We start from the raw sequence: 26251 nt of genomic DNA, 5'->3' as shown, positions 1-26251 counted from the left end.
AAAAACTGCCCTCAATCACAGACGAAACAATGACATTACTTATAGACTCCAGGTACAGAACACTTACAACACTTTTGATCGTAATACTACCAAGGAGCTCACTCCCTTCTTGATGCTGGGCAAATTACTTTCTCTGGTGATTGGTTTGTGTCATTCCTCTCACCCAATGTGGTTTAAATGCAGGCACACATTCAATACGATGAATAAACCAGAGAGAAAATGTGGGTCAGGTTATTGAGGAACATGAATAACACCCTCCCTAGGTAGAACAGAAGCTAGTAGGGTCAGTTTACAGTTATAACCTCTAAAGCAGCCCGAAATTTTTTTTTATTTGGCTTGCTAGTCAGGAACAAGTGATCAAAGCAGCACATACCAGGTTATTCTGTAGTGCGTCCAACTTAGTTTCAAGTGTCATCTTCTCCATACAAAATGTGTTCATTTGCTTCAGTTTGCCAGTATTTTCTTGTGTCACCATCATCAACTCTTGACGCAGGTCAACAATTTTATCCTGCAACAGAGCAAAGATTTGCTGGAGTGATAAAAATATGAAAGCAGAACTATGGGAATGCCATGGTCTGGGACCTACAGAGCCAGAGTAATAGCAGCCAACAGGTCAAAGAACAACGGGGGGAGGACGGGGAGAAGAGGGACACATGGCTTGAAGAGCTGTTTAACCTTGGCTGTCATCAGTTTTTTGCATACTAGCCGAAAACAAAATTCATCCCCATTAGCAGTTTTGAGTTAACAGAAGCATTGCCTTAGCAAAACTGGCTCCTACTGTCCTCTGGCTCTCACTGCCCTGGATAAATTATTGGCCCTCTGGACATTAGCTGGGCTATCACACTCTACTTGTGCATAGAAAATAACAGCAGTAAGTAAGGAACCTTGCAAGTGCTTGTGATTACACTCGAATTACAAATCCTAGATTTGAGGGCCTGGAGTTTTGCATATAAACTCCGTCTCTCTTAATCTCTGCAGTAGAGGAGTTCCTGGGTTAGCAATTCACCATGTTTCTGATTAGTTCCAACAAACCTCATTCAAAGCCACAAAAAACCTGTTGGCATCTGATAAAGAGAATGACATGTGTTTCTGCAAACACCATGAAGCATGTTACAGAACCTGCAATTTTAAACTGTTGTCAGCTACCCTCCTGAGTGTTGCACAGGCAGTAGAAGGCAGGACCAAAATCTTTTTATACATAATAAAATACTGTGCTGGGCTCTTGCCAGCAGGTTGGAAGTAAAGGTCCTTCATTTTTCTGGGTGTTCTTAAAAAAAAATTTTCTTCCCCACTGACCAAAAACAAGCAAAGTGAAATAATTGGGACTGAGCTACATCCACTCGAGCTGGCTTAGTTCAATATCCTGTATGAGGGTATCTTGGGGGGACCTCACACCACAGCCTTCTCCATGTCTTTGCAGGACATGCTGCCAATCCACCCCTGACATAACCTCTTTTTCAGCCCTACGGATCTGGGAGCTGACATTGGTGGGGCCAGGACTGCAGAAAGGGGAATTAAACATTGGATAGCTCTCCCCGACTTCAGGGCAGGAGATCCAGTGCTTCCTATGGCCCTTGTGATCCCCTATCAGGGGCCAAAGATTGTGGGCTAAATTATATATTGCAAGTGGTTTGGTGTGGAGAGGGCAGTTCTGTCTCAGTCTTTGCACAGACACACCGAAGTAAATTCTACAAGCTTCCTAACAGAAAGGGCACAGTACCAAAATATAAGATAAACGATCCCTCCCTTTAAAGCTATCCCATTTTTTGAAAGAGTATCCTGAATTGAGCTTCTGAACGGATGATCTGATAAGACTTCAGGGTAAGAGTGTTCTACAGTTTTGGGACAGCAAGCAGGAATAATTCACTGCACATTCTTGTTCTAAATTCTAGGATGGGTGGAATAGTAAAAAAAAAAAAAAGGTGGGGACTATGAGATGTAACACCTTGCGCGCGCGTATATATATATATATATATATATATATATTGGATTTATTAGATTATAGCAGTTGTATGGTTCTGATGTGCCAGGAAACATTTTCATAGCACTGCATACATGATTTTCCAGACTGAGCATTTGGATAACTAATATACCCTTCCTTTGTGTGATACTTGTCCAGGATACCTCACTCTTTGCTTGACAAGTGTATCTTCTAAATAATGATGATGCAATTATCACATTGCCTTCTGCCTCTTAACCAGGGTTTGAACTCTTTCCTGACTAAAAGGCAATTTTCATACAGGAAATCCTCATGTTACATGTCTATTATCTAGCCCTACCCCCTGGTCACACTTGCAAGTCACCTGGCTGCATCACAGTGTGATTTAGAACAAGTCTTACCTCCCATTTTCTTAATTCTGCAGCATGAGTTTGCTCTTTTTCCATCATCTTCATTTTGAGTTCTTCCAGATTTGTGTTAACAGAAAGAGTCTGCAGGGCTTCCAAGTTCACTAATCGGCCAAATTTCAGCATCATCAGCTCATTGCATTTCTCTTCCAATCCTGCAAGATGAGTTTAAGGCCTTTGTATTCTCCCTAACTTCCTTTTTTAAGATATGTATACCCACACACACAGAATACTACTGTGCATATTCAAAAATCCAATTCTAAACATTGCAGCTCGTGGTAGCACAATCTGTGGGAGTGTGCAGGTAAATTAATTTGCATTGCAACAAAATAATGGATGAGGTGGCTTCGGAGAAGTTCTTTCCATCTCCAGAATACCACCAGAAAAGGTGGGTGTGGTTATTCTTTTTTGTACCAGATTTATAAAATACTTCAATCCTACCAGAATGTTAGCTGTTGCGATCTTTGCCGCAAGAGTCATCCACAAGTCATCTGCTGCACTCTCAAGAAGTCTTTATACCCAGCCCTGTGCAGCAATAAGCCATCACTGGCACAGCAGCAGTGACAATAACCTCTGAAGTGGCCCTGACATGTCCCAAAGTTGGCACAGCATAATATACAATCGCACTGGGGAAAGGGTCTATTCCTATGCACTGCTAAGCAAGCTAAGCACTGTTTGGAAGGATCATTTTCTCTTGCATATGACTGATGCCCTTCTTTAGGTATCTATACACCATCAGAAATTAAGTGTGTGCCCAGCTTATGGAATGCTCTCTGCAGAGAAAATCACCTGGCACAAAACTTTGTGACTTTAAGGCCCTGGGCAAAGACTTTTTTATCAGCTCAGGCCATTTTAAATGACGATACTGTCATTTTTCTGTTTTAAGCTGCTCATCCTACCTGCTGTACTATTTTTTTATTTTGGGGGAAAAAACAACCCACTTTAATTTGTAAGATGCCTTGGAAGGCCTTTTTTTTTTAATGAAAGGTAGGATAGAAATGTTTTAAATAAAGGAAGAAACAAAGCAAGTTGAGCAGTGCACAGGGTGAGGTCTGCAAGGTTCTCAAGTGTTTTACTTCCCTAGATTCATTTCAGGTTCACAGCAATTCTTTAGGTTGCTTCACACATTGAGTTGGGGAAAATAAATGTTTTCTCACATGGGCACACACCACGGGGAGGCATGGTCAACTGGGAGTTCTCAGTAGCATGCATTCATATTGCACATGTGTTTTACATTAGAATGCTACTTTTTCACCATGTATAATATGGATACACATCAAATGTCTCTGTGCAACATTCAGCTCTCATTTTTAGAAGTAGGAAAAGATACACATTTCTTCTGAAACTGAGGCTTTGTGCCAGTCCTTTCATTTGTAGAAAGAAGCTAAGGCACTTAGAGTATACCTCCCAAGCAATAATTGTCAGTCATGTGTGATATGCAGAGAGGAAAAGCCTTCACACACCATATAAAAAGAAACTGGAAACCTAGCACACACTCACGGTCAATCTTAAGCATCATGTCCCTCCTGTCTCGAATGAGCTGTTTGTGCTGCTGCCGGGCCTTCTTATAGAGTTCTCTCTGCTCTAGTTTCTCCTCCTGCAGGACCATGATCCTCTGCTGCAAGTTCACCAAAGACTGGTTGGTAAACACCAACGACTGCGAGAGGTCAGGGGGGATTTCTCCATTTGAGATATATTCCACCTGCCAGAAATAACCACAGACTTATAAACGTCTCTGGAGCAGAGTGTGTGGCATTGTTGCATCTATGAAATTCTTCAGAAGTACACATGGCACTCTTTGCCCATGAGCTGTAACCCTCCAAGGCTACTTAGGAGCAATAGGGGTCCATGGTGGCAGGGGGAGCAATAGGCAGACAGCAACTCCTCCCTGGATAAAATGTAATCCTCAGAGTTCCAGGTTTCCTTTTAAAAGAAAGGGTAAGTTTTTGGCATTTCCAGAGCCTGACACACAAGACAAGATGCACAGGCACCATTCTAATTGTTTTGTGATAAACTAACCAGTAGTGATGTATGGAAGTGAGAGCTGGACCATACAGAAAGCTGATCGCCAAAGAAATGATGCTTTTGAATTATGGTGCTGGAGGAGACTCTTGAGAGTCCCATGGACTGCAAGAAGATCAAACACATCCATTCTGAAGGAAATCAGCCCTGAGTGCTCACTGGAAGGACAGATCGTGAATCTGAGGCTCCAATACTTTGGCCACTTCATGAGAAGAGAAGACTCCCTGGAAAAGACCCTGATGTTGGGAAAGATTGAGGGCACAAGGAGAAGAGGACAAGATGGTTGGATAGTGTTCTCGAAGCTACCAGCATGAGTTTGACCAAACTGCGGGAGGCAGTGGAAGACAGGAGTGCCTGGCGTGCTCTTGTCCATGGGGTCATGAAGAGTCGGACACGACTAAACAACTAAACAACAACAACAACAAACCAGCTTCCAACTTTCAGTGTTTTATCCAATGAATGAAGCCATAGCAATGATGGACGCTGAGGAGAGAGCCTAGTCAATGAGACAAAGAGAAGGCTAGAGTGAGACACGCTTTATACAGACCAGGAGTAGCCAATGTGGTGCCTTCCAGATGCTGTTGGATTACAGTTCCCTGAAGACCCTTGGCTTATACTGGTTGAGGCTGATGGGAGTTGTAGTCCAGCATCTGGAGGTGACCATGTAGGCTATCCCTGAGCTAGACTCTGGGCTTGCTTTTTAGTCTTTCCTGCTGGTCTTCCCTGCCGACCATAGAAAACAATCCAATGCCTACTGCAACTCATTGCATAATATTTTGGTTATCAAGAAGTCAAAGTCAGAAACAGGAGCCCCGGTTGATTTGTTACCTGGTGAAGTTTTAGAGGCACAACTACATAGAGCTCATTCAGTCTCTGCTGCTTCTCCCGCTGATAGGCCTCCAGTTCCCAATCCGCTGCATCTAGGCTGGCTGCTACTACTTTCACCTTAAAAAAATAAAATAAAATAAAAATCCAAATTCAAGCAGCAAGACCTTGCCATGAAGTCCTAAATCAGCATGAAACTGTGATGAATATGAGCTGCAGGGTCCAATCCGTCCATGGTTTCATGAAGAGTTGCTTCACATGATCCTTTTGGGATAGAGAACCATGGGCTAAATCAAATAAAGTGTTGTAGTTCTGCCCTTGGCAAAGGACTCATGTGACGGGTTACCCGCCGTGGCCACATCCCTCAGCAAAACCAGGCACCAAGAAATGGCAGGATTCCTGTTGGGTTGAACTGGAAAGAAGTCACTGTACCTTCTTGGCCAAGAAATCATAGTCTTTTCTGACATTTTCAACAGTTTTCTTTTCCTCCACCAAGGCCTCCTCAATGTCCAGCCGCTTCTCTCGGAGCTGGAGTGTGTTTTCAAAGAGTGCCTCGTCACAATCTGAGAAGAGAAAGAGTCCAGATTAAGCAAACTGCTTTGATTTTTTTTTGTACGCTTCGGGTTCGAGCTCCATGTTGGGCAAACGATTCCTGCATTGCAAGGAGTTGGATTGGATGACCTCATGGTCCCCTCCAACTCTACAATTCTGTGATTCTACGCACAACCCATGTACAGCACTGACAACCACCACCCCAGGAAACATAAGAATCTGCCTTATACAAAGTCAGAGCATTGGTTCACCTAGCTCAGTATGACCAACTCTGACTGGCAAAAGCTCTCCAGGGTTATAGACTTGGGGAATTCCCAGTTCCACCTGTATTTTCCAGGAATGGAAGCAGAGCACACACAGAGAGATGCGCACATCAGCAGTTGTGCCAGTTCACCAGAGCAAGGTTATTCTCCCTGACAACAACTGATTTGATTAGCAGTGTAATGTCAGAAGGTGGGATTTCTGAGATTGCAAGTTCTCCTCCAAGGTTCATGGAGACAGGTTGCTCAGCAATATCTATGTGTAAATAAGTTGATTCAGAAACTGATTTACAAAACACAACTCTTGACAAATAGGAATGCATCAGCCCCAGTGTAACAGGCCTGTTTATCAGGGACTTGTGATAATGAATTACCTAAATCTGCATAAACAAAAATAGGTCACTTGCAGTTTTTGTGAAGATTTACAAACCTATTTTTGAGAAATCGAAGTCTGGTAACGGGACATTATTGCTTCACACCATTAGATGGCAGCAGAGGGCTTAGACCAAAGTTTGAGCCACTAGGGATTCCTATACAGATAAGTAACACTTAGAAAATTAAAATTCAGTAAGTGTGTGAAATTCTTCCCTGGGGCTTCCCTGTCCTCTCGGGAAAAGACATCAAGGCTTCATATCATACATAAATTGGTATTTGTCTAGTGTTAACTCCTTCATATTGCTAACATACCAGCTACTATATTAGCAAAGCCACCCTAAAAATCCAGAGCTACTATATATATCATAAATATAAAGGAGGCTGAGCTTCTGGAATGTGGCCTGTTCTTGATATTCTAAAGTTTACATATAAGCAAAGCAGATAGAGGAGATGGCCCACACAGTAGCAGCATCTCCTTAAATCTCAAGTGAATAATCTCTTTTCAAAGGCTGATACACAGCCATTTCCAAAGATTAAATGAAACTTGGCATTAGGAGGAGGAGGTGAACATGACTTACTTTTTGGACAAACAGAGTCATCAAAAACTTCATCCTCAGATCCCGATTCTTCCTCATCACTCTCCAAACTAGACTCTTCATCGCTCTCTTCCTCACTCTCTTCATCTTCATCTGGAATAAGTAAATGCTATTGTCACACAGGCAACTCCTGTTGAAGTAACACAGCCCAGAGAGCAAGCTCTTTCATCACGGGGGTCACCAAGGTAATATTCAGAGAACACAATGCAGCCATTAAAATGGCAGAAGGAAGTGTCCAATACCCGCTGCTAATCACTGATCAGGCAGCACAAAGCAATTTGCAGAACCAACAAAGCCAAGCCAACTCATTGGCTTCTGTTAGAGAGGACTAGATTGAGGCTAAGGCTGAGATTACAGGGTGAATACACTGAGCAGAGGTCACAAGGTGGGACACGCATAGTTTAGTTCTGCCTCCACAGGAATGTAGAACTTGGTCAAAAGGTATATGGGGCAACATCGACATGAAACAGTCTTTCCTACCTCCTTCGCCTTCCACTTCTTTCTTCTTAACACGCTTGATCCTCTTCTTTAGGACTTTAGTGAGGAAATTAGCAAATTTGTTGTTTTCCCCCAAAGACGCTTGGAAAGTGGCATAAAGGATCTTCTCTCGTTCCTGGAGCTTTGCAATCTCTGCTTTCTTTTCCTCAATTTGCGCAAGATAGCTATTTAATTTGTGCTTCAAAAAAAGAAAAATAGCATTTAAACTCCACATGAGCAGCACTCGACACAACTATTGCGGCCTGCTTAGCTACTAGGATGCAAGGAGGTCTTATCTGTAAGAGAGGACAGAAGCACTTTTCTCCCCTGTCTGATGAGGCTCCTCGGCCAGCTACCTATAGGGCAGCCATCTGGGAAAATCATAGAATTGTAGAGTTGGAAGGAACCACAAAGGTCATCTAGTCTAAACCCCCTGCAGTACAGGAATCTTTCACCCAATGTGGGGCTTGAATCCATGGTCCTGAGATCAAGAGTCGTATGCTCTACCAACTAAGCTATCCTGCCTACAACTTCTTCCACCTGTGCACTTTTTGGGGAGCAGAAGTCTCCACTGATGAGAGCTGTCCCTATCACATCTAGAATGGCCCTTTAAAACCAGCAGAGGAAGGTCTCTTATCAGGAACTTCAAAACTGTACAAAGCCTTTTATACGCCATGCATACTTGCATTTCCTCCTCCTCACTAGAAAGGCTGTTGACACGTTCCTGGAGAATGTTCTCATGTTTCTCAAAGTTCTTCAGGAGAAGCAGCTCTTGAAACCAAGTGATGTGGCGTAGGTCAGCAGTTTTCATCATTATGTCCAGCTTCAGTTTTTGGTGACGAAGAAGGCGAAGCTCAGCATCAAAGGTAATCATGAGCTCATGAACCTGGAGAGAGTGTTAAGTCAGATGTAGCACTTAAAAAAGGAGTAGAAGAATAATGTCAACAATGCTATTATATTAAATAAACAGTTTTAACTGTGCCTTGTTACTAAATTAATAGTTTCCTGCAATATTGTTGTCATTCTAAAATAGTAATCAGTGAGGCTAAAGAACAGTCTGAAGCCATTTCCTTCCAAATTGACATTTGTCAAAAAAAAGGCAAGTATCAACCTAGGGATTCAGTTTTTCGCCTACTTCTGAAGCATGCATTCTGACTGGTGGCTGGGTCAATAGTATAAATTCTCCCAGGTTCACACAGTTCACTGATGTGGGATTAATCGGAGATTTGAACATGAAAATCCACAGAATTTTTCACAATTGCTGACATAGTTCAACTTTACTTTAGAAACTGGATAGCAATGTTACAATCATGATATGCTAAATAAAGGCTAAATACAAAATTCTCCTTGCTTTCATATTATCATTAGCAGAAGTGGACCAGTTGCCGGACATATCAAAGCGTGCAAAAATTTGGGAAATTAAAGACATTTTTATTTTGAGAAGCTTTTCCAGCTGGGTGAAAAGGCATTGATTCTGTAGTGTTTTTAAACCTACATTTCGTTGCATGCAGTTTTGGTACCGTTTTAAAAGCTATTTTTAGTTGGTTTGTGCAAATTAACTTGAGACCAATAGGAAAAGGGATCCATGAAGGAACAAATTTAGAAGACTTCACTTGGGAGCAGATTACGCCCAGTCAGCTTTGAAATATTTTCTCTTACCCTCTTGACCAAAACCTCTTGCATATAAATGTTCCGAATCTCCGCCCTCTTTGCGATTTCCAGTTCCAAGTCTGTAGGCTCCACTGCCTCAAACTCAAAAGATTTGACTGTCTGCGCTGCAGTTCCAGATGCTATTTTCATCGATTTCAAACTTGTTGACCGCATGGCAGCTTCTAAGTCCTTTGCTGAAGGGGCACGATAAAAGCCTCCTCCGAAACCCCCTAGACCTCCGCCTTCTCCTGAAGGAGCTACTGGCACCGTGTCCTTGAGCCTGGCCCGCTCTTCCAAGTCATGTTTGAACTTCATGAGCATTTCAGTGTCATACTGGAACTGTTTCTCTGGAGTCTCTTCAGGAAGGAGTTGGGGAATTGGAGGAACAGGGACATGTTTGGATGGGTGGAGAGATGATTGGATTTTTTTCAGTTCTTGCACCACACACTGGATCTCTTCAATAATAGCCACCTTGAGGTCTCGGAGGGACACGATCCATTTGTTCATTTCCAGTTTCTTATCGTGTATCTGAAAGGAGGAGGGTTAGAACAGGCTTGCATTAAGGAACTCGCATTACGTCAATATTCAAGAACCCATTCACCAAGACACTCTGCTTCTGCTCTTAATGCTACCTAAGCAAAATAATTTCAAAAGGAGACTCCAGTGTGAAACTGCTGAATTGCAGTTCATCAAAACACTCAACTCAAGCCATTTGGGTCTGAATAGAGACAAAAGTTTGCTTTCCAACTACAGATGTTCATTTGCTCAGTATGCCAGAGTGATTATTTTATCATCTATAACTGCTGTTGTATAATGTCGCCATATTTATTTTGTATACATTCTAACTCAAATTGAATTGTCACTATCTGTACATTTTGCATTCCATTTCTATCTGATCTCACCGCTTACAACCCCCTCCCTATTTCCCCATGTGTATATATATATATTGCTACAAAAGAGGATCTGAATAAGTAAGTGGACTCTAGTCCATGTAAACTTATCCCATTATTAAATTTGTTAAGTCTATAAAGTGCTGGAAGACTGTTGGAGTTTTTTGCTGTAGCAGACTAATACAGCTACCACTCCAGATATTGCATTAAAGATTACTGTTTATAGTACAGAGGCAGGATTATACAAGAAAAAATTGGGGGTGTGTGGATCCTGTATTCATTCATATGGTCGCCCTGTTATCTCACTCACCTGCCTCCTTTAGCTCAGTCCTAGAAGTATTAATAAAAATAACTACTACCTACCAATCCAGGCCTCAACTTCACACCTGGACTTTGGCCTGCCAGTTGTGGCTCCCTTCATCCAGTTTTCCATTTTCTTGCTCTCCATGATCAGGCAGCATTTAGTGGGGAGGCTTTTCCCCTAAATATTTTTTTAACTTCTGCGGAACTCAGGCTTCCCCCAAGTCTGCTAATACTTCTGTCTAGTGCATGGGTGATACGATTTGAAGTAAAGAAGCAATAGCACTCAGAAAATTAAATCAGGAATGCGATGATTTAAATTAATTATGTTATGGTTTTATTTGTTTTTTAAACTACTTTTGAGTTCTTTCTTACAATCAAGTGGTATATACAATCAAGTGGTATATACATTTTATGAAATTATGAGGGGGGGGGGTTTCTGTGCCTTCCAGTGCAAACGCAGAGGACAGAGGGAATCACACAATCCAAAGAGAAGCAGAATCTACTTACAGCCACTTCTAAAGATGCCAACTGATGAGTTTTCTTGTCAGCATTCATTCTCATGTGTTCAGGAATTTTGTAGTTAGTAGCCGTTTTCAATTTGAAGTCCCCCATATTCTGTTGGGCCTCTTTGATATTTTCTACATCTTGGGGGTCCTCATAGTCATCGCTTGGTTTGCTCTTGAATCTGACAAGCACCGGTGAAGATAAAAGCTATCAGCCCAACATGCTGCATCAACTCACTCACTTTATAGCGTTTCATTCATCAAAGAAGCGGCGGCTCTGTGACTGCCCAGCTCTCATCTCATGCAGAGGCAGCAGGAAACAGAATGAAACCCTTTTATACTGAAGGGAGGAAATACAAATGGCAACAGGGAAGAGTGCTGTTGTACTGAGCTCCTGCTTCCAGCCTCTCCATAGGCATCTGGTTGGTCTGTAAGATGTTCTAACTCCCCTTCCTACTAATTCATATGGAGGCATTACTGGAGAACAGACCTAGAAGAGGACTAAGCCCAGAGGGGATGATCGGCACCAGCCTGACCCCTGCCAGATCTGCTCTCCCAGTAAGCAAGTCTGTCTTTCTTGATGTAATTGCTACCTGCCTGCAAGTAAGAAGTTTGTCTAGCTGATTGCCAGGGTGTGTGTGTGTTGCTGGCTGAGTGGATACAGCTGGGTTGTGGGTGTGGTCAAGAGCCTGCCTTATAATAAGGACAGGCTTTGCCACTAGCAATGGGGTCACTCCTTTGGGTCTCCACTTTGAGGAGGTATGAGGCCATATACCACTCCACATGATCCTACCGTTATACCACATCATTTTGAAATTTTGAAGTAATATGGGCCAGGTATGGTTACTATTTGTTTATCAACAACATCCATCAACAATGAGCATTTAAAAAGTATTTTCTTTTCTTTTTTTACTCTGACTCACAGTTCATCCCATTCATCCCTTCTTTGTTGGATCTTAGCTTTGGCTCTGTCTGCTTTTTCAATAATTTTTCTAAGTTTCTCCATTCGATTTTCAACAATGCGGCTTGCCACTGTGTGTGGGTGCCCCTTTTTTGGCAGCTTTTCTGAATCCACTTCTTCTTCACTAATAGAAGCCTGGGTTGGAAATTTTGGCTCTGCACAAATGTGAAGACAAATAAAGTAACATGCTTCTGTCCATATCATTCCTCGCAGGGTTGTCTTAGTAGAGTGCTGCATTTACATCCACTTTCACAAAAATGTTGTTTCATGGGAACAGTTTCCAAATTCAGCTTGCTGAATACCAAACTGGAGCTGGCCCCAAGGAATTTCCTCGCGAAAGTAGGTTTTAAATGACACCTTCTGATATTTCCTGCTCTTTGCAAAGGCTAGTGTGGTAGCATCTGAGGAATTCTCACTAGGGCCCCTCAATGTTGGAAAATGCAAAGCCACCTAATTTTCTGTGCGCAGGAGGGACTTTGCCCCAGATTTTATCTTGTGAACCACCCTGAGAGCTTTTGATGAAAAGCGATATATAAATCTAATAAATAATGCCTAAACATTATTTCAGCATTACTTTAAATGTTAAGAGAAGCCATTGTAATAATCCTTCCATATAAAAACACCACCACCTTTACTAGTTGCCTTCAACCTAAGCCAAGGAACAAATTCTCCACTTTTCTGGCGGGTGAGAGTTCCAGGGGCAACACTTTATAAGTTGGCTTCCTTTGAAGGAGAGAGCACTGGAGGCTCACAACATAGATTTGGTTTATTAACAAATAGACAAAAGGCACCTAAATGGAGGCAAGCAGCAAAGCCATTGGTTTATCAAGTAGCAGATCGGCTACCCCACATCACATCGCCAGAGAGAGGCAACCTTTATCTGAATATCCTTTTAGCCTTCTGCTAACTTTGTGCTTCTCTCTGCCCTTCTTTTTCTATACACAGACAAACATACATACAGCTTTTACATTAGCACCCTCATCCTAGCTGGTGTGTGTATGTCACTTTCTAAACTCTGACAGAATTCAAACACTCCAACAATTTCCTAGCTCCCATGGAGGAACTATTCATTAGCCACTCCTTAAAAGCCATTTCCCTTAAAAAATAAAAGCAAGGTTTCCTAGGCACTGTTAATAATAATAATTATCTACCAGCCTGTGATATACAATCCCATGACAGTGTTCCACATGTGTCAGCACTATATAGAAAAACTAAATAAAAAGTATGGGTACGGTCGCACAGCTGGCATGGAGTCTGCCCTCAATAAGCACATACAGTACAATTTTGACCGGACAGCACTTTTGTATACATCAGAGTGCTAAAAGCTAACAAGTCAAAGGCAGCTCTACCATCTGCTCTGATAAACTGCAAACCCGGTATATTTCTGAAGAACCAGTGACCTACTTGCTTAGGCACTTGCTACTCCACTATATTAAAAAAAAAAAAATCACAGTATTTCACCAAGAAGAAAAAGAAAGTATTGTGCTTGTGGAGGAAACTATTGACATTCAATGCAATGTGGGAAACTCTGTTTTTGAGCAGCCTTAGGGAACTGCTTTTTGAAATATAGTGCGAGGATACCATCTGACAAACCCTCTGGTATAGAACCATAACAAGTAAAATAAGATGAAGGCTGTGGGAAAATATATTATCTTATGGTTGTGATAGTTCTGCCACAATGTTTTCAAACCCTTACTGGCATCCTTTTGGGTCTCTGTCCTTTGGTCTGTGTCTTTTCCTTTATGGTCATACTTGCTCTGTCGTCTTTTCGCTGCTTGACTTTGTTTACTGACATTGTACAATTTTTCTGAGATCGACAGCAGTCTGTACGTGGAGATTCGGTGGTTGCTTCTCATGGCACAGACCACAATGGTGTCATATTCCAAACTGGCCCGAAACCTGAGGAATCAAAGAAAAGATCTAATTTTTTAAATGCCACATTTTCTGCTCCATAAAGTTGTCTCGGCAGGGATCAGCCAAGCAGCAACAGCCTCTATGCCAGGGTCTAGAAACCATTTTTCTGTCAAAGGCAGCATTCCCTCCAGGTTAATCAGTCAAGGACTACATGGCAGCTGCTGGGAAGGGCTAGAGCTAAAATTAGATGCAGTTTGCAGCATCTCTTTCTCTATGCCACCCAAAGAACTCCCTTCCTGGTCTGTAACTGTCAGCTCAGATCCCTTTAGTGTTTATATGCGAAGTTAGGGATTCTTTGCCTCAATGTGCATCATCACTTTACACTTGCTTACAAGTGTATCAACCTGGTGTGATACAGCTGTGAATAAGGCAGATTCTATGTTGGGGAACTTTAGGAAAGGGGCTGAAAATAATAATAATAAAAAGATATTTGTCTAATAAAGGTAAGGGTAAAGGATCCCTGAGAGTTAAGTCCAGTCAAAGGCGACTCTGGGGTTGCGGTGCTCATCTCGCTTTACAGACTAAGGGAGCCGGTGTTTGTCTGCAGACAGTTTTTCCGGGTCATGTGGCCAGCATGACTAAGCCACTTCTGGCTCAACAAAACACCGAAACCAGAGCAGCGCATGGAAACGCCATTTACTTTCCCGCCGGAGCAGTACCTATTTATCTACCTTCATACAAATCTATGGGTGTATGCACTTGGAACACCATGTACAGTTCTTGATGTTGCACAGCTGGAAGAGGGTCAGAAAAAGGGCAACCAAAATGATGGAGGGGATGCAGCACCTACCCTATGAGAAATGGTTACAACGCTTAGGTCTTTTTAGTTTAGGAAAAAAAGGAAACTAAGGGGAGACATGATAGAGCACGCTTCTTCAACCTCAGCCCTCCAGATGTTTTGAGACTACAATTCCCATCATCCCTGACCACTGGTCCTGCTAGCTAGGGATCATGGGAGTTGTAGGCCAAAAACATCTGGAGGGCCGAGGTTGAAGAGGCTCCTAAAATTTCTGGTGTGAAGAAAGTTGACAGAAGTTTTTCTTTCTCTTCCATAACACTAAAACTGAGTGAGGGTCATCCAACAGAATGGTGGGAGATTCGGGACAGACCAAAGGAAGCACTTCTACACAGAGAACATAGCTGAACAATGGAATTGTTGTAGCAAAGGCACAAACTGGGTGACTTTAAAAGGGGATTAGGCAAATTCATGGAGAATAAAGCTACCAATGGCTATCTGTCTTGATGGCTATATATTGCCATGAAGGACGGTATACCTCTGAATACCAGCTGCTGGGCAACAGGAGCAGGAGAGTCCCCAGGTCCTGCTGCTCTGCCTCCCATAGGCATCTGTTTGGCTCCTGTGAGAACAGAACACTGGGCAAGAGAGGCATCTGGTCTAATCCTACCCCGTTCTTCTCTTATGTTCTCAAGCAAAATGAGTAATACCAGAAAGACTTCAGTTTTCAAGGAAAAGTTTCCAGCTTTTTATAAATAAAACAAAAACTTTGCTTAAATATAACATCTTAGCAAATGAAGAATCTCTCCCAAAATTTGAGGACAAGGGGAAATGGCACTTGCCGATTCTCTACTTTCTGCAGCCCAATGCGATGTTTCTCCTGCTCCCAGGCCAATTCCTTTAGGACGAGCCGGATCTTATGCGCGGTCTTTCTGTCCATCTCTGCACGGATTCTGCGGTCCAACTCAAATTGCTGCATATTGAAAAAGTAGCATTTCATTTGATGGTGGTTACAGTGACGGTTTGTTCGTTTGCTGGATGTCTATTCTGCTTCTCAGCAGCGCTCCCGGATGCTGGGATGTGATGGATCATGATGGTCCAAGGCAGAGATGGGGAAACTGTGGCCCTCCAGATGTTGTTGGACTCCAGTTCTCATCGGCCCCATTGAGAATGGCCAATGGTATGGGATAATGGGAGCTGAAGTCCAAAAGCATCCAGAATCAGAGGTACCCCAGCATCTGTTTACAAACAAAGGGTGGCCCATCCCATTTCATCACCTGAGGCAAAACAGGACTCTGCTGATCCATGACCATGTTGCTCCCCACCCCCTTTGCCATCACCAGAATGTACCTCTTCTCCTCCTGAATAGTTCTACCAAGTACAAGATTTCTGCTCCTGTGCTAGATAGATTGTGATTTTATTTTGATCTTTTTGCAAGCAGGTTTTTAGAGCCTTTTGGAGCTATAGAGTGCGATAAACGTATTCTAAATAAAATGAATGAAGAAATAAAAATATTGGTGAAATCCTAACTGCCATCAGCAATTTGCCTAATTTAGGAACAGCCAGTCAGCAACCTTCACAATATTTTAAAGCAGTCATAGTTGCACCACAGCTACCGTATTTTTCGCTCTATAGGACACACCCGACCATAAGACGCACCTAGTTTTTAGAGGAGGAAAACAAGAAACAAGAAAGCAAGAGGGAGGAGCGAAGAGGGAGGGAAGAGGCTTTGCCTGGCTATCCCGGAAGCCAGAAGAGCAAGAGGGATCGGCGCGCACTGATCCCTCTTGCTCTTCTGGCTTCAGCGATAGCTGCACAGCCTGCATTCACTCCATAAGACGCACACACATTTCCCCTTACTTTTTAGGAGGGGAAAAGTGGGTCTTATAGAGCGAAAAATACGGTAATTCATTTCTCTACTTCCAAACTGTTCCCAATGATGTCCACTTGTAAGATTCAGTGTTCAAAGCAATCACCTGAATGTATTAGTCAATCTCTACATATACATGGAACCAAAGCTAAATCTTGTAGTTCTTAATCTGCTTTACACTTTACATGCATGGTAAAATGACATGAATACCCTCTTAATTTACTGGTATTCAGTGTTCCAACAAGCTGTTCCTTGGGGAGTACTGGGCTAAATACTTTAACCATGGTAAAAGGTTGGAACCACCTTTATAGGACAAAGCAATTCAAACACACTATGAATCTGAAAACTATCAAGGCTAAACTAAGAAATGCATGAAAAGCACAACTGCAAAAAGCAAAACAGGCATTTTTCTTTTTAAGAAAATAGCAGGCTTCGTTGTTTCAACTATTGGGAGTGAACTCGGAAGCAGTCGGCTCACTTTTGGCTGGTTGTTTTATTTAAATTGCAAACTGACCTGAGCCCTTAGAATAAAAACCATAATAAAACAAAATAAACATTGACCCATTACAAAAATACAAGCCACACTAAGGCATTAATTTGTACCTCTAAAGAAAGAAAAACCATACATACTGCTCTGTGAAGTTGCATGTGAGATGGCAGCTGACGGTTCATTTGGAGCAAATTCTGAAACTCCTCCCTTAGAGTGCTTAGTTCTTGTCTCTTAATAGATTTCTTCTGTTCTGCTATCCTCATTATATAATCGTGTTCCTTTTTTTGCTTCGCATTTTCAATACTAGAAATATGAGAAAATAAAGAGAAGATGGAGCAGTTTAAACCTAAACTCTGGAAGTGGGCCTACAGAAAAGAAGAACATTTCATTATGTAATAAAGGTTTTTTACAGCAAAAATTACACAGCTTGGGGTCCCCTGCAACTCTACAATTCTATCTACAAAATATCCAGTTTTGCGATATTTGATTAATAAGCCTCTTTGGGACAGTGTTGTATAAACAAATAAATTTGTATAGAACTGAACTATTAGATGGAGCTACCAAATGAATGATTAAAAAGCTGACAGAAGCTGCACCACAATTATCCTGACAAAGCCAACAGTGGCTTTTGAGGTGGGTCTGAAAGCTTTATGCATTAAAGAACTGTTTCAACAGAGTAGAGAGTGCTTATCTAGAAGTCATTTATCTAGAAGTAATTTATACTGGCATCCCAGGCACCAATCCAGAAGTGAGAGAGATATTTGAGGGAATAGCTTTAGCAACATGACTTGTCAATAGGCCACACCGGATGAGGGTGCACTGCCATTTCAAAGAGGCTCCTAGTGAAACCCGTTCCTCATGAGGGATTCAGAAGTAAAGTCTATCTTTCGGCAGCTTTACCTATAGGCAGTAGGATCCTCAATATCTTCTGCTGGTCTCTCTCTTTCGAGGCCTCTCTGTGGAAGAATGTAATCAAACAATTGATGGCACTGTCAACAGTTGGCATGGCTGTTCCTGAAGTTAGGCTGGAATTGCATGCAGCTCCTCACAAGCACAGTACTATAATTCATATAGGACATAAAAGACACAATGGTGTCTTTCTAGCAATCAACCTCCCCGCTGCCCAACCCTAAGGAGACTGAAACAAATGTTCATCAAGGAAACAGCTGAAAGTTTCCCAATAATTGTGCACTTAAAATATGAAGTAAGGCCTATCTTCCTGGCTGTTACTTACCCTTGGAGAGGGCACCTTAGCCTTTAGCACTTTCTTAACCTCCTCAGCTGAAAGGATGTTATAAGTAAAGATATTGCCATCTGCTCCACAGGTCACAAGAAACCGATCATCAAAACTTGGGCAGATGCCTTGAATTTGCCCATAGTTATTATCATGCATGCTGTATGACCAATATCCGGCTATATTGTCCTTTGAGAGCCATTTCTCGTGGAGAGCGTAGATCCGTACTGCTCCATCCTGCATGCCACAGATCATTAGCAAGCCAGTGGAGCTGTGGAAGTAATCAAAACGTAGACAGCTGAGGGTGATTACTTTCTTCACAATGCCCTGCAAAATGGATATCTAAGGGAGCAGTCCAAACCCAAGATCTACTGGTATGTGCAAGTTAGGATCCAGAAATTCAGGCTCAGACAACCGATTCCTAGCACAGCCAGGCAAGGTTGAATCCTGGTTCAACCAAAGATATGCCAGCATAACACTCACATCCAAGCTCAGCCAGGATTTAGTCAGCTGAGCCAAGATGGACAAATTTTACATGGCTGTAAGCCCTGAAAAATGGGCATTCTGGGGAACTAGTGGGATGTGACCCGGCAGAGGGACTTGTCCTGAATCCTAACTTCCATTCAGCTCAGCCACATAACCTGCCAACTTGGCAGGACTCATGCTGTTATGAAGAGCAGTGTATGTCAAGCTCTATTTCAAAGATCTGTTTTTCCACTGCCAGGCTTGCACCAGCTGAGCCAGCAGTAGTTCTGCTCTTGAAGAGAATTTGGAACAGCTCAATTGAAGGCAGTGTAAGTTCTACTTGGCTCCAATATTTAGTATTGTTCTATGAACCCTAAGAAGGCCCGGCTAATGTGAAACATAGAATCATAGAGTTGGAAGAGACCACAAGGGCCATCGAGTCCAACCCCCTGCCAAGCAGGAAACACCATCAGAGCACTCCTGACATATGGTTGTCAAGCCTCTGCTTAAAGACCTCCAAAGAAGGAGACTCCACCACACTCCTTGGCAGCAAATTCCACTGTCGAACAGCTCTTACTGTCAGGAAGTTCTTCCTAATGTTTAGGTGGAATCTTCTTTCTTGTAGTTTGGATCCATTGCTCCGTGTCCGCTTCTCTGGAGCAGCAGAAAACAACCTTTCTCCCTCCTCTATGTGACATCCTTTTATATATTTGAACATGGCTATCATATCACCCCTTAACCTCCTCTTCTCCAGGCTAAACATGCCCAGCTCCCCTAGCCGTTCCTCATAAGGCATCGTTTCCAGGCCTTTGACCATTTTGGTTGCCCTCCTCTGGACACGTTCCAGTTTGTCAGTGTCCTTCTTGAACTGTGGTGCCCAGAACTGGACACAGTACTCCAGGTGAGGTCTGACCAGAGCAGAATACAGTGGCACTATTACTTCCCTTGATCTAGATGCTATACTCCTATTGCTGCAGCCTAGAATTGCATGGGCTTTTTTAGCTGCCGCGTCACACAGTTGGCTCATGTCAAGTTTGTGGTCAACCAAGACTCCTAGATCCTTTTCACATGTACTGCTCTCAAGCCAGGTGTCACCCATCTTGTATTTGTGCCTCTCATTTTTTTTGCCCAAGTGCAATACTTTACATTTCTCCCTGTTAAAATTCATCTTGTTTGTTTTGGCCCAGTTCTCTAATCTGTCAAGGTCATTTTGAAGTGTGATCCTGTCCTCTGGGGTGTTAGCCACCCCTCCCAGTTTGGTGTCATCTGCAAATTTGATCAGGATGCCCTTGAGTCCATCATCCAAGTCGTTGATAAAGATGTTGAATAAGACCGGGCCCAAGACAGAACCCTGTGGCACCCCACTAGTCACTCTTCTCCAGGATGAAGAGGAACCATTGATGAGCACCCTTTGGTTTCGGTCAGTCAGCCAGTTACAAATCCACTGAGTGGTAGCATAGTCAAGACCGCATTTTACCAGCTTCTTTACAAGAATATCATGGGGCACCTTGTCAAATGCCTTGCTGAAATCAAGGTAGGCTACATCCACTGCGTTCCCTTCATCTACCAGGCTTGTAATTCTGTCAAAAAACGAGATCAGGTTAGTCTGACATGACTTATTTTTCAGAAATCCATGCTGACTATTGGTGATCACAGCATTCCTTTCTAGGTGCTCACAGACTGTTTGCTTTAATGATCTGCTCCAGAATCTTCCCTGGTATTGATGTCAGACTGACTGGGTGGTAATTATTTGGGTCCTCTCTTTTCCCCTTTTTGAAAATAGGGACAACATTTGCCCTCCTCCAGTCTGCCGGGACTTCGCCTATTCTCCAGGAATTCTCAAAGATGACTGCCAGTGGTTCTGAGATCACATCTGTCAGTTCTTTTAATACTCTTGGATGCAGTTCATCTGGCCCTGGAGACTTGAATACATCTAAACTAGCCAAGTATTCTTGTACTATCTCCTTAGTTATTCTGGGCTGTGTTTCCTCTGCTGAATCATTTGCTCCAAATTCTTCAGGTCGGGCATTGTTTTCTTTATCGGAGAAGACTGAGGCAAAGAAGGCATTGAGGAGTTCAGCCCTTTCTGTGTCCCCTGTTTGCATTTCACCATCTTCTCCTCTGAGTGACCCCACTGTTTCTTTGTTCTTCCTTTTGCTACGAACATACCCATAAAAGCCTTTTTTTGTTGCTTTTAACCTCTCTAGCAAGCCTGAGTTCATTCTGTGCTTTAGATTTTCTGACTTTGTGTCTACACATGCTGGCTATTTGTTTGAATTCCTCTTTGGTGGTTTCCCCCTTTTCCATTTTTTGTACACATCCTTTTTTAATCTTAACTCAGTTAAAAGTTCTTTAGATAGCCACCCTGGCTTCTTTAGGCACCTTCCATGTTTCCGTCTCATTGGTATTGCCTGAAGCTGTGCTTTTACTATCTCCCTCTTAACAAACTCCCAGCCATCATGAACTCCCTTTCCTTTTAGTATTACTGTCCATGGGATCTCACCCAGCACTTCCCTAAGTTTTATGAAGTCGGCTTTCTTAAAGTCAAGAAATTGAGTCCTAGTATGCTTGGCTGCTCCTTTCCGCTGTATAGTAAACTTCAGAAGAGCATGATCACTCGCGCCTAATGATCCTTCCACTTCTACCCCACTAACCAGGTCATCAACATTGGTTAGGACCAGATCTAAAATGGCTGTTCCTCTTGTTGCTTCTCCCACTTTCTGGACAACGAAGTTGTCTGCAAGGCCAGTGAGGAATCTGTTTGACCTTATGCTCTTGGCTGAGTTTGACATCCAGCAAATATCCGGGTAATTGAAGTCCCCCATTACTACTATCTCCCTTCCTTTTGCATGCTTGGCCATCTGTTCCAGGAAGGCATCATCTATGTCCTCCGTTTGGCTTGGGGATCTATAGTAAACTCCCACAATGAGGTCCCTGTTATTCTTTTCTCCCTTAATTTTGACCCAAATGCTCTCACTTTGGCTTTGAGGTTCTAAATCTTGGATCTCTTCACAGGTATACACATCCCTGACATATAACGCCACTCCTCCTCCTTTCTTGTCTGGTCTGTTTCTCTGAAATAGATTGTATCCCTCCATTATTACATTGCAATAGTGGGACTTATCCCACTAGGTTTCAGTGATGCCTATTATGTCATATTTAGTTTGCTGTACCAAGAGCTCAAGCTCATCTTATTTCCCATGCTTTGCGCATTAGTGTACAGACATTGAAGTCCATTAATCATTCCCCCGTGTCTCTTATTTAAGGATTTTTTCCTCCCACCACTAGGTCTGCGTGCTGTTTGTTCCATTTGGTCTATGACATTTGGATGATCATCTTCATCAATTGATAGACTCCTACCTTCAGGAGCACTGTCTCCCTCCCCCACATTAGTCAGTTTAACGCCCTCCTGATGAGGTTTCTGAGATTTTTGGCAAAAACATTCCTCCCAACCGTTGTGAGGTGCAGCCCATCGCTTGCCAGAAGTCCATCTTCAAGAAACTGCAGCCCGTGATCTAAGAATCCAAACCGTTCCTGTTTACACCATTTGCGAAGCCAGCTGTTCACTTCCACTATTTTTCCCTCTCTCCCTGGGCCACGTCGTTCAACTGGGAGGACAGATGAGATGACAATTTGTGCATTTAATTGCTTCAATTTCCTGTCCACAGCCTCGTAGTCTCTTTTGATCTTCTGGAGGCTGTTGCTTGCAGTGTCATTGGTTCCCACATGAACCAAGAGAAAGGGGTATTTGTCAGTGGGTTTTATGATTCCTTGCAGTCGTTCAGTGACACCTTGGATCTTAGCCCCGGGGAGACAGCACACTTCTCGAGACATCTTGTCAGGCCCACAGATCACTGCTTCTGTTCCCCTCAGTAGGGAATCCCCTATCACCACTACATGCCTCCTCTTAGGTCTGGTCGGGGTTCTTCCGTGAGCTGTCCGTTCCAAGGTCGCCTGCACATTCCCTGAGGACTGACTTTGCTGCTCGTCTTCATATACCTGATCGACTGTAATGAGGGAAAGATCCTCAAATGGAGTCTGCTCTTCGTCTTCCATGCTAGGGGAGAGGGCCTCAAAGCGATTGTGTATTTCTAAACAATCAGAGCGAACCCTGGGCCTCCTACTTCTTTGAGTCACGTTTCTCCATATATCTGGCTCCTGTGTTGGTGAACTAGTCTCCTCCTTGGTGGAGACGGTGTGCTCTGTTGCTTCCAAGAAGAGCTCCAGCTCTCTAATTCTTTGGAGCATAGCTACACGTTCCTCCAGTTGCTGGACTTTGTCTTCTAAGAGGGCAATCAACATGCAATTGCTGCAGGTAAAGCTGCCTGCAACCTTTGGCAAGATGGCAAACATTGCGCAGGAACCGCAGGCGACTGCAGCTGTTCCCTCACCCTCCATCTTGAGAACGTGTCGTTGGGGGTGGCTACAGCGGTCCTCCATCATAAAAAGCGTGAAGACAGGACAAATAACTACCCCCCAAAAAAAACCTAGGTCTCCCCCAACAAACGTTTGAGACTAGCTCCCCTAAATCTAAAAGATGGATCAAACTGCGCGCGCCACTAGGCTGTCCTGCAAGCTCTGATAAGCTCCTCCCACAGCTAATCACCTGCCTCAACAGAAAGCCTGCCCCCTCTGACCTTTGCACAGGGAGAGCAGCTAATCAGCCACAAAGAAACACACACACAAGAAAACCCTTTTTGCTCCTTCTTCAGCTGCTGCCCTGCAAGCTCATCCAAAGTTCTAGTAGGAAAAAGGTAATGCTGGCAGAGGTCTTTTCTGCAGCTTTTGACTAATGGATTGGAAAAAAATCACAGTGTTTCCTCAATACTAAGGGAACCATTCTAACCATTTGTGGTTGCATCCACACTATACACTTAAAGCATATGGCTTTCCCCAAATAATCCTAGGAATTGTAATCACCCATCACAAAGCTACAATTCCAATCACCCATCATAAATTACAGTTCCCAGGATTCTCGGAGGGTGGATCTATGTGCTTTGAATGCATGGTATGACTGTGACCTGTGTCACATTCTAGGATTTTACCTTAAAAGGGTATTTGAGCAGAACAGGTGGGTTGGAGGTTTCTGGAGCCTTTAACATCTCTTAAATCCAATTCGAGTTACACATAAACGGATGCTTATGAACTCTTTGCATACAAACTCACTGCTATCTTCACCACTTTGACTTGTGGCTCCTCCTGGCATCAGCGTTGTCCAGTGGCGGAGCAAGCCGATCGGGCGCCTGGGGTGGCATGCATGCCCTCTGCCCAGGGGCGAGGCCAGTTGCCCACAGAGGCACCATGGGGCCTCCAAGGAATCTGTTTGCCTCCTCCCACTCAGCTGCCCTATAGCTGAGGGGGAGGTGTGGGCAGACCATTTGGGGCACCCAAGCTACCTCATCACTCCCAGGAGAGACATGTGACTCGGGCACATTGCAGGCCCCGCGATGAGCGCCACCCAGCATTTTGCCATCCCCCTCACTGGTGGCACCTGGGGCGGACCGCCCCTACCGCACCCCTCTTCCTCCACCCCTGGCGTTGGCACAGATGGACAAGGGATTCATTATTTCCAACAGGGCGGCTACCGCTGACAAAAGCCAATGCACCGCAATGGCCATACCATCCCACCCTCCTCCCAATCCCTTGTTTCTCTCTCTTCCATATAGATACATACAAAAGGGTATCTGAATTCATCCCAACCATCACTTCATTCACCCTTGCATCTTGGATCTTGCACCTGGGGCCTGCTCTACCCTGATCTCTGCAGAGAAGAGGCAGCTCCTCCTCGAGGATACACATTTAGTGGGGGACCAGCTAACCCAGTGCTGCAGCAACCCACCTCTATATCTGCATGCATGTAATATACATATACATAGCATATACATTATGAGGGAGAAAAGAGAACCATTGGGTCAGTGGGAAGGGGCCCCCTAGCTAGTCTGGTGCCACATTTGCTACTGGATGTATGGAAATCATTTCAATCTTTTAAAATCCAAATGCTTGGGCTTTTATAAAGAAGGGTATAAAAAGGGGGAATTTATTTATTGTCCTGCTATATGCCCTGACCAGGATGCAAAACTAACAGCTTAAACTAATTCAGTATGTCTCAGTATGTCTAATAGTATCCCATAATATTTCCTCAAAATACTACTTTCAGGGGGTCACAGTCATGGAGCGCTAACCAGCCTGCCATTATATCAAGAGATCAGCTCCTGCAAATATATACACAGGCATATAGTCTATAAAAGAAAAACAAGCAAACAAAGACCAAGTGTTTCACACTTATTTTAAAAACCCAACTCAACCCATGAAACCAACCAACATACTGTAAAAGCTGCATTACCAAAACACAATCCGTCTAATGGCAGTGTCTTCTGTATCTTCTAAATGAATATAGGCAAAAGGTTCATCTTTCCGAGCCTCGGGTTCTTTGTCGCCTTGCTGACGAGAAAATGCACAGTGGAACAGGAATCCAGTATCATACTCTCCCTAAAGGAAACAGTGAGTTATGAAGAGTTGTTAACTTTATTTCTTGATTCCTTCTTTCTCCTCTTCTCCCCCACCCCCCATTAATTTGTTACAGTTTGGAAAATTCCAGGCTAAAACTTCCTCCTTTCCCAAAAATGGTTTCATCATCAGTTGTATTTCATACCATACTATAGGCAAACACACTTCATTTCTACCTCCAGGTAAAGGGCTTCTTTGGAAAAATAAGCCTGCAATTCTGCTTAAAAATTAAACAAACGATGGGGAACAGCACTAGAATGAAAAGAAACAAGAGTGAAAACTATGCTTGCATGTTTAAGACACATCCAGAATCAGCATGACATTCTTGTATCTTGTGGTTTTTACCTTTTGCATTTTACCATTTAGATTTTAATCTCGCTTTGCATCTGAGGTTGGCAGGAAGCGTGCCAATCAAAATTGGCAATGGGAGTGATGCCACTATTGAAGTCCTGAGAGATTGCTATGCAGCCCTCTATGTGAAACAAAAAAACTCAAACCACTTTCAAATAGAACTGAGACCAAGGTGAAAGCGTACAATGTGAAAAGCCAGCTCCTTCGGCCATTTAAGCTGCATTCTCATTATACTATAAAAGAAGGGAGAAACTACTCTCCTCATTTTGTTATCTGCGAAAAAGAAAGAAAGATTGGCTTACCAACGACAACCAAAACTTCCCTGGCCGAGAGTAAAACCCACACAGGATGGGGCTTGGAGTCTCTGGGATGTAGATTTCAGGCAGTGGTTCCTCTTCTACAGCTTCTTCCTGTGGAAATTCAATTTCTTCCATTGTTTTCCCCTCATCCAGTTGCTGCTTTATCCACTGCTGCTTTGCTTTCTCCTTCTCTATTCTCACTTTTTCTCTGCGTTCAAGTTCCTCTTCAAGCTTTTTAAAAGAGCCAGTAAAATAAGAGCATTAAAAAAACAACTGTGTTGATCACACCAAAATCCGTTCTAGTCCAGCATCCTTCTCCCACGGACAACGTCTGCAAAGCCCACAGACAGGACTTCATTCACTAACTCTCTGTGTGTGTGTTGCTTAGTTATATCTGTTTGGGAATTGAGAGCAACAGCCCACATCTGCCATTGTTCTTTAGCGGTTGGCATTCAGAGGCAAGGCCTCTCTGATCCTGGAGGCAGACACATTCATAATCAACACGTGCAGATCCTAATATTTTAGGAAATAATTTCTGCTAGGCTACAAAGTCCTTAGCTGCAGTCTTACATCCAGGACCACAATAACTAATGAGCTCAGCATTTCTTACTTCAGTATTCTATCT

At 43.2% G+C, this 26251-nt stretch overlaps 1 protein-coding gene across 2 annotated transcripts in view; it reads right to left on the bottom strand.

The window, feature by feature from the left end:
* CFAP44 (cilia and flagella associated protein 44) overlaps positions 1-26251 on the bottom strand; it is a 45341-nt gene that overhangs the window by 832 nt on the left and 18258 nt on the right. Inside the window, exons 17-34 of one of the 2 annotated variants that reach the window (XM_079973255.1) lie at positions 25630-25857; positions 24813-24958; positions 18005-18275; positions 17671-17726; positions 16911-17073; positions 15253-15383; positions 13457-13659; positions 11723-11915; positions 10804-10981; positions 9113-9631; positions 8136-8339; positions 7457-7652; positions 6959-7069; positions 5626-5756; positions 5197-5313; positions 3847-4048; positions 2341-2501; positions 374-508 (exon numbers count right to left, since the gene is read on the bottom strand). In XM_079973255.1, the coding sequence (XP_079829381.1) occupies positions 374-508; positions 2341-2501; positions 3847-4048; positions 5197-5313; positions 5626-5756; positions 6959-7069; positions 7457-7652; positions 8136-8339; positions 9113-9631; positions 10804-10981; positions 11723-11915; positions 13457-13659; positions 15253-15383; positions 16911-17073; positions 17671-17726; positions 18005-18275; positions 24813-24958; positions 25630-25857 (3345 nt within the window). Of the gene's footprint in view, positions 1-372; positions 509-2340; positions 2502-3846; positions 4049-5196; positions 5314-5625; positions 5757-6958; positions 7070-7456; positions 7653-8135; positions 8340-9112; positions 9632-10803; positions 10982-11722; positions 11916-13456; positions 13660-15252; positions 15384-16910; positions 17074-17670; positions 17727-18004; positions 18276-24812; positions 24959-25629; positions 25858-26251 lie in introns of those variants that run through there. The other variant, XM_079973256.1, reaches the window with a different exon arrangement.

Source organism: Podarcis cretensis, assembly GCF_951804945.1.
Source record: "Podarcis cretensis genome assembly, chromosome: 4".
NCBI lineage: Eukaryota > Metazoa > Chordata > Lepidosauria > Squamata > Lacertidae > Podarcis > Podarcis cretensis.
The sequence above is the reverse complement of the archived record's forward strand: the minus strand, read 5'-3'. Positions and strand labels throughout refer to the sequence as shown.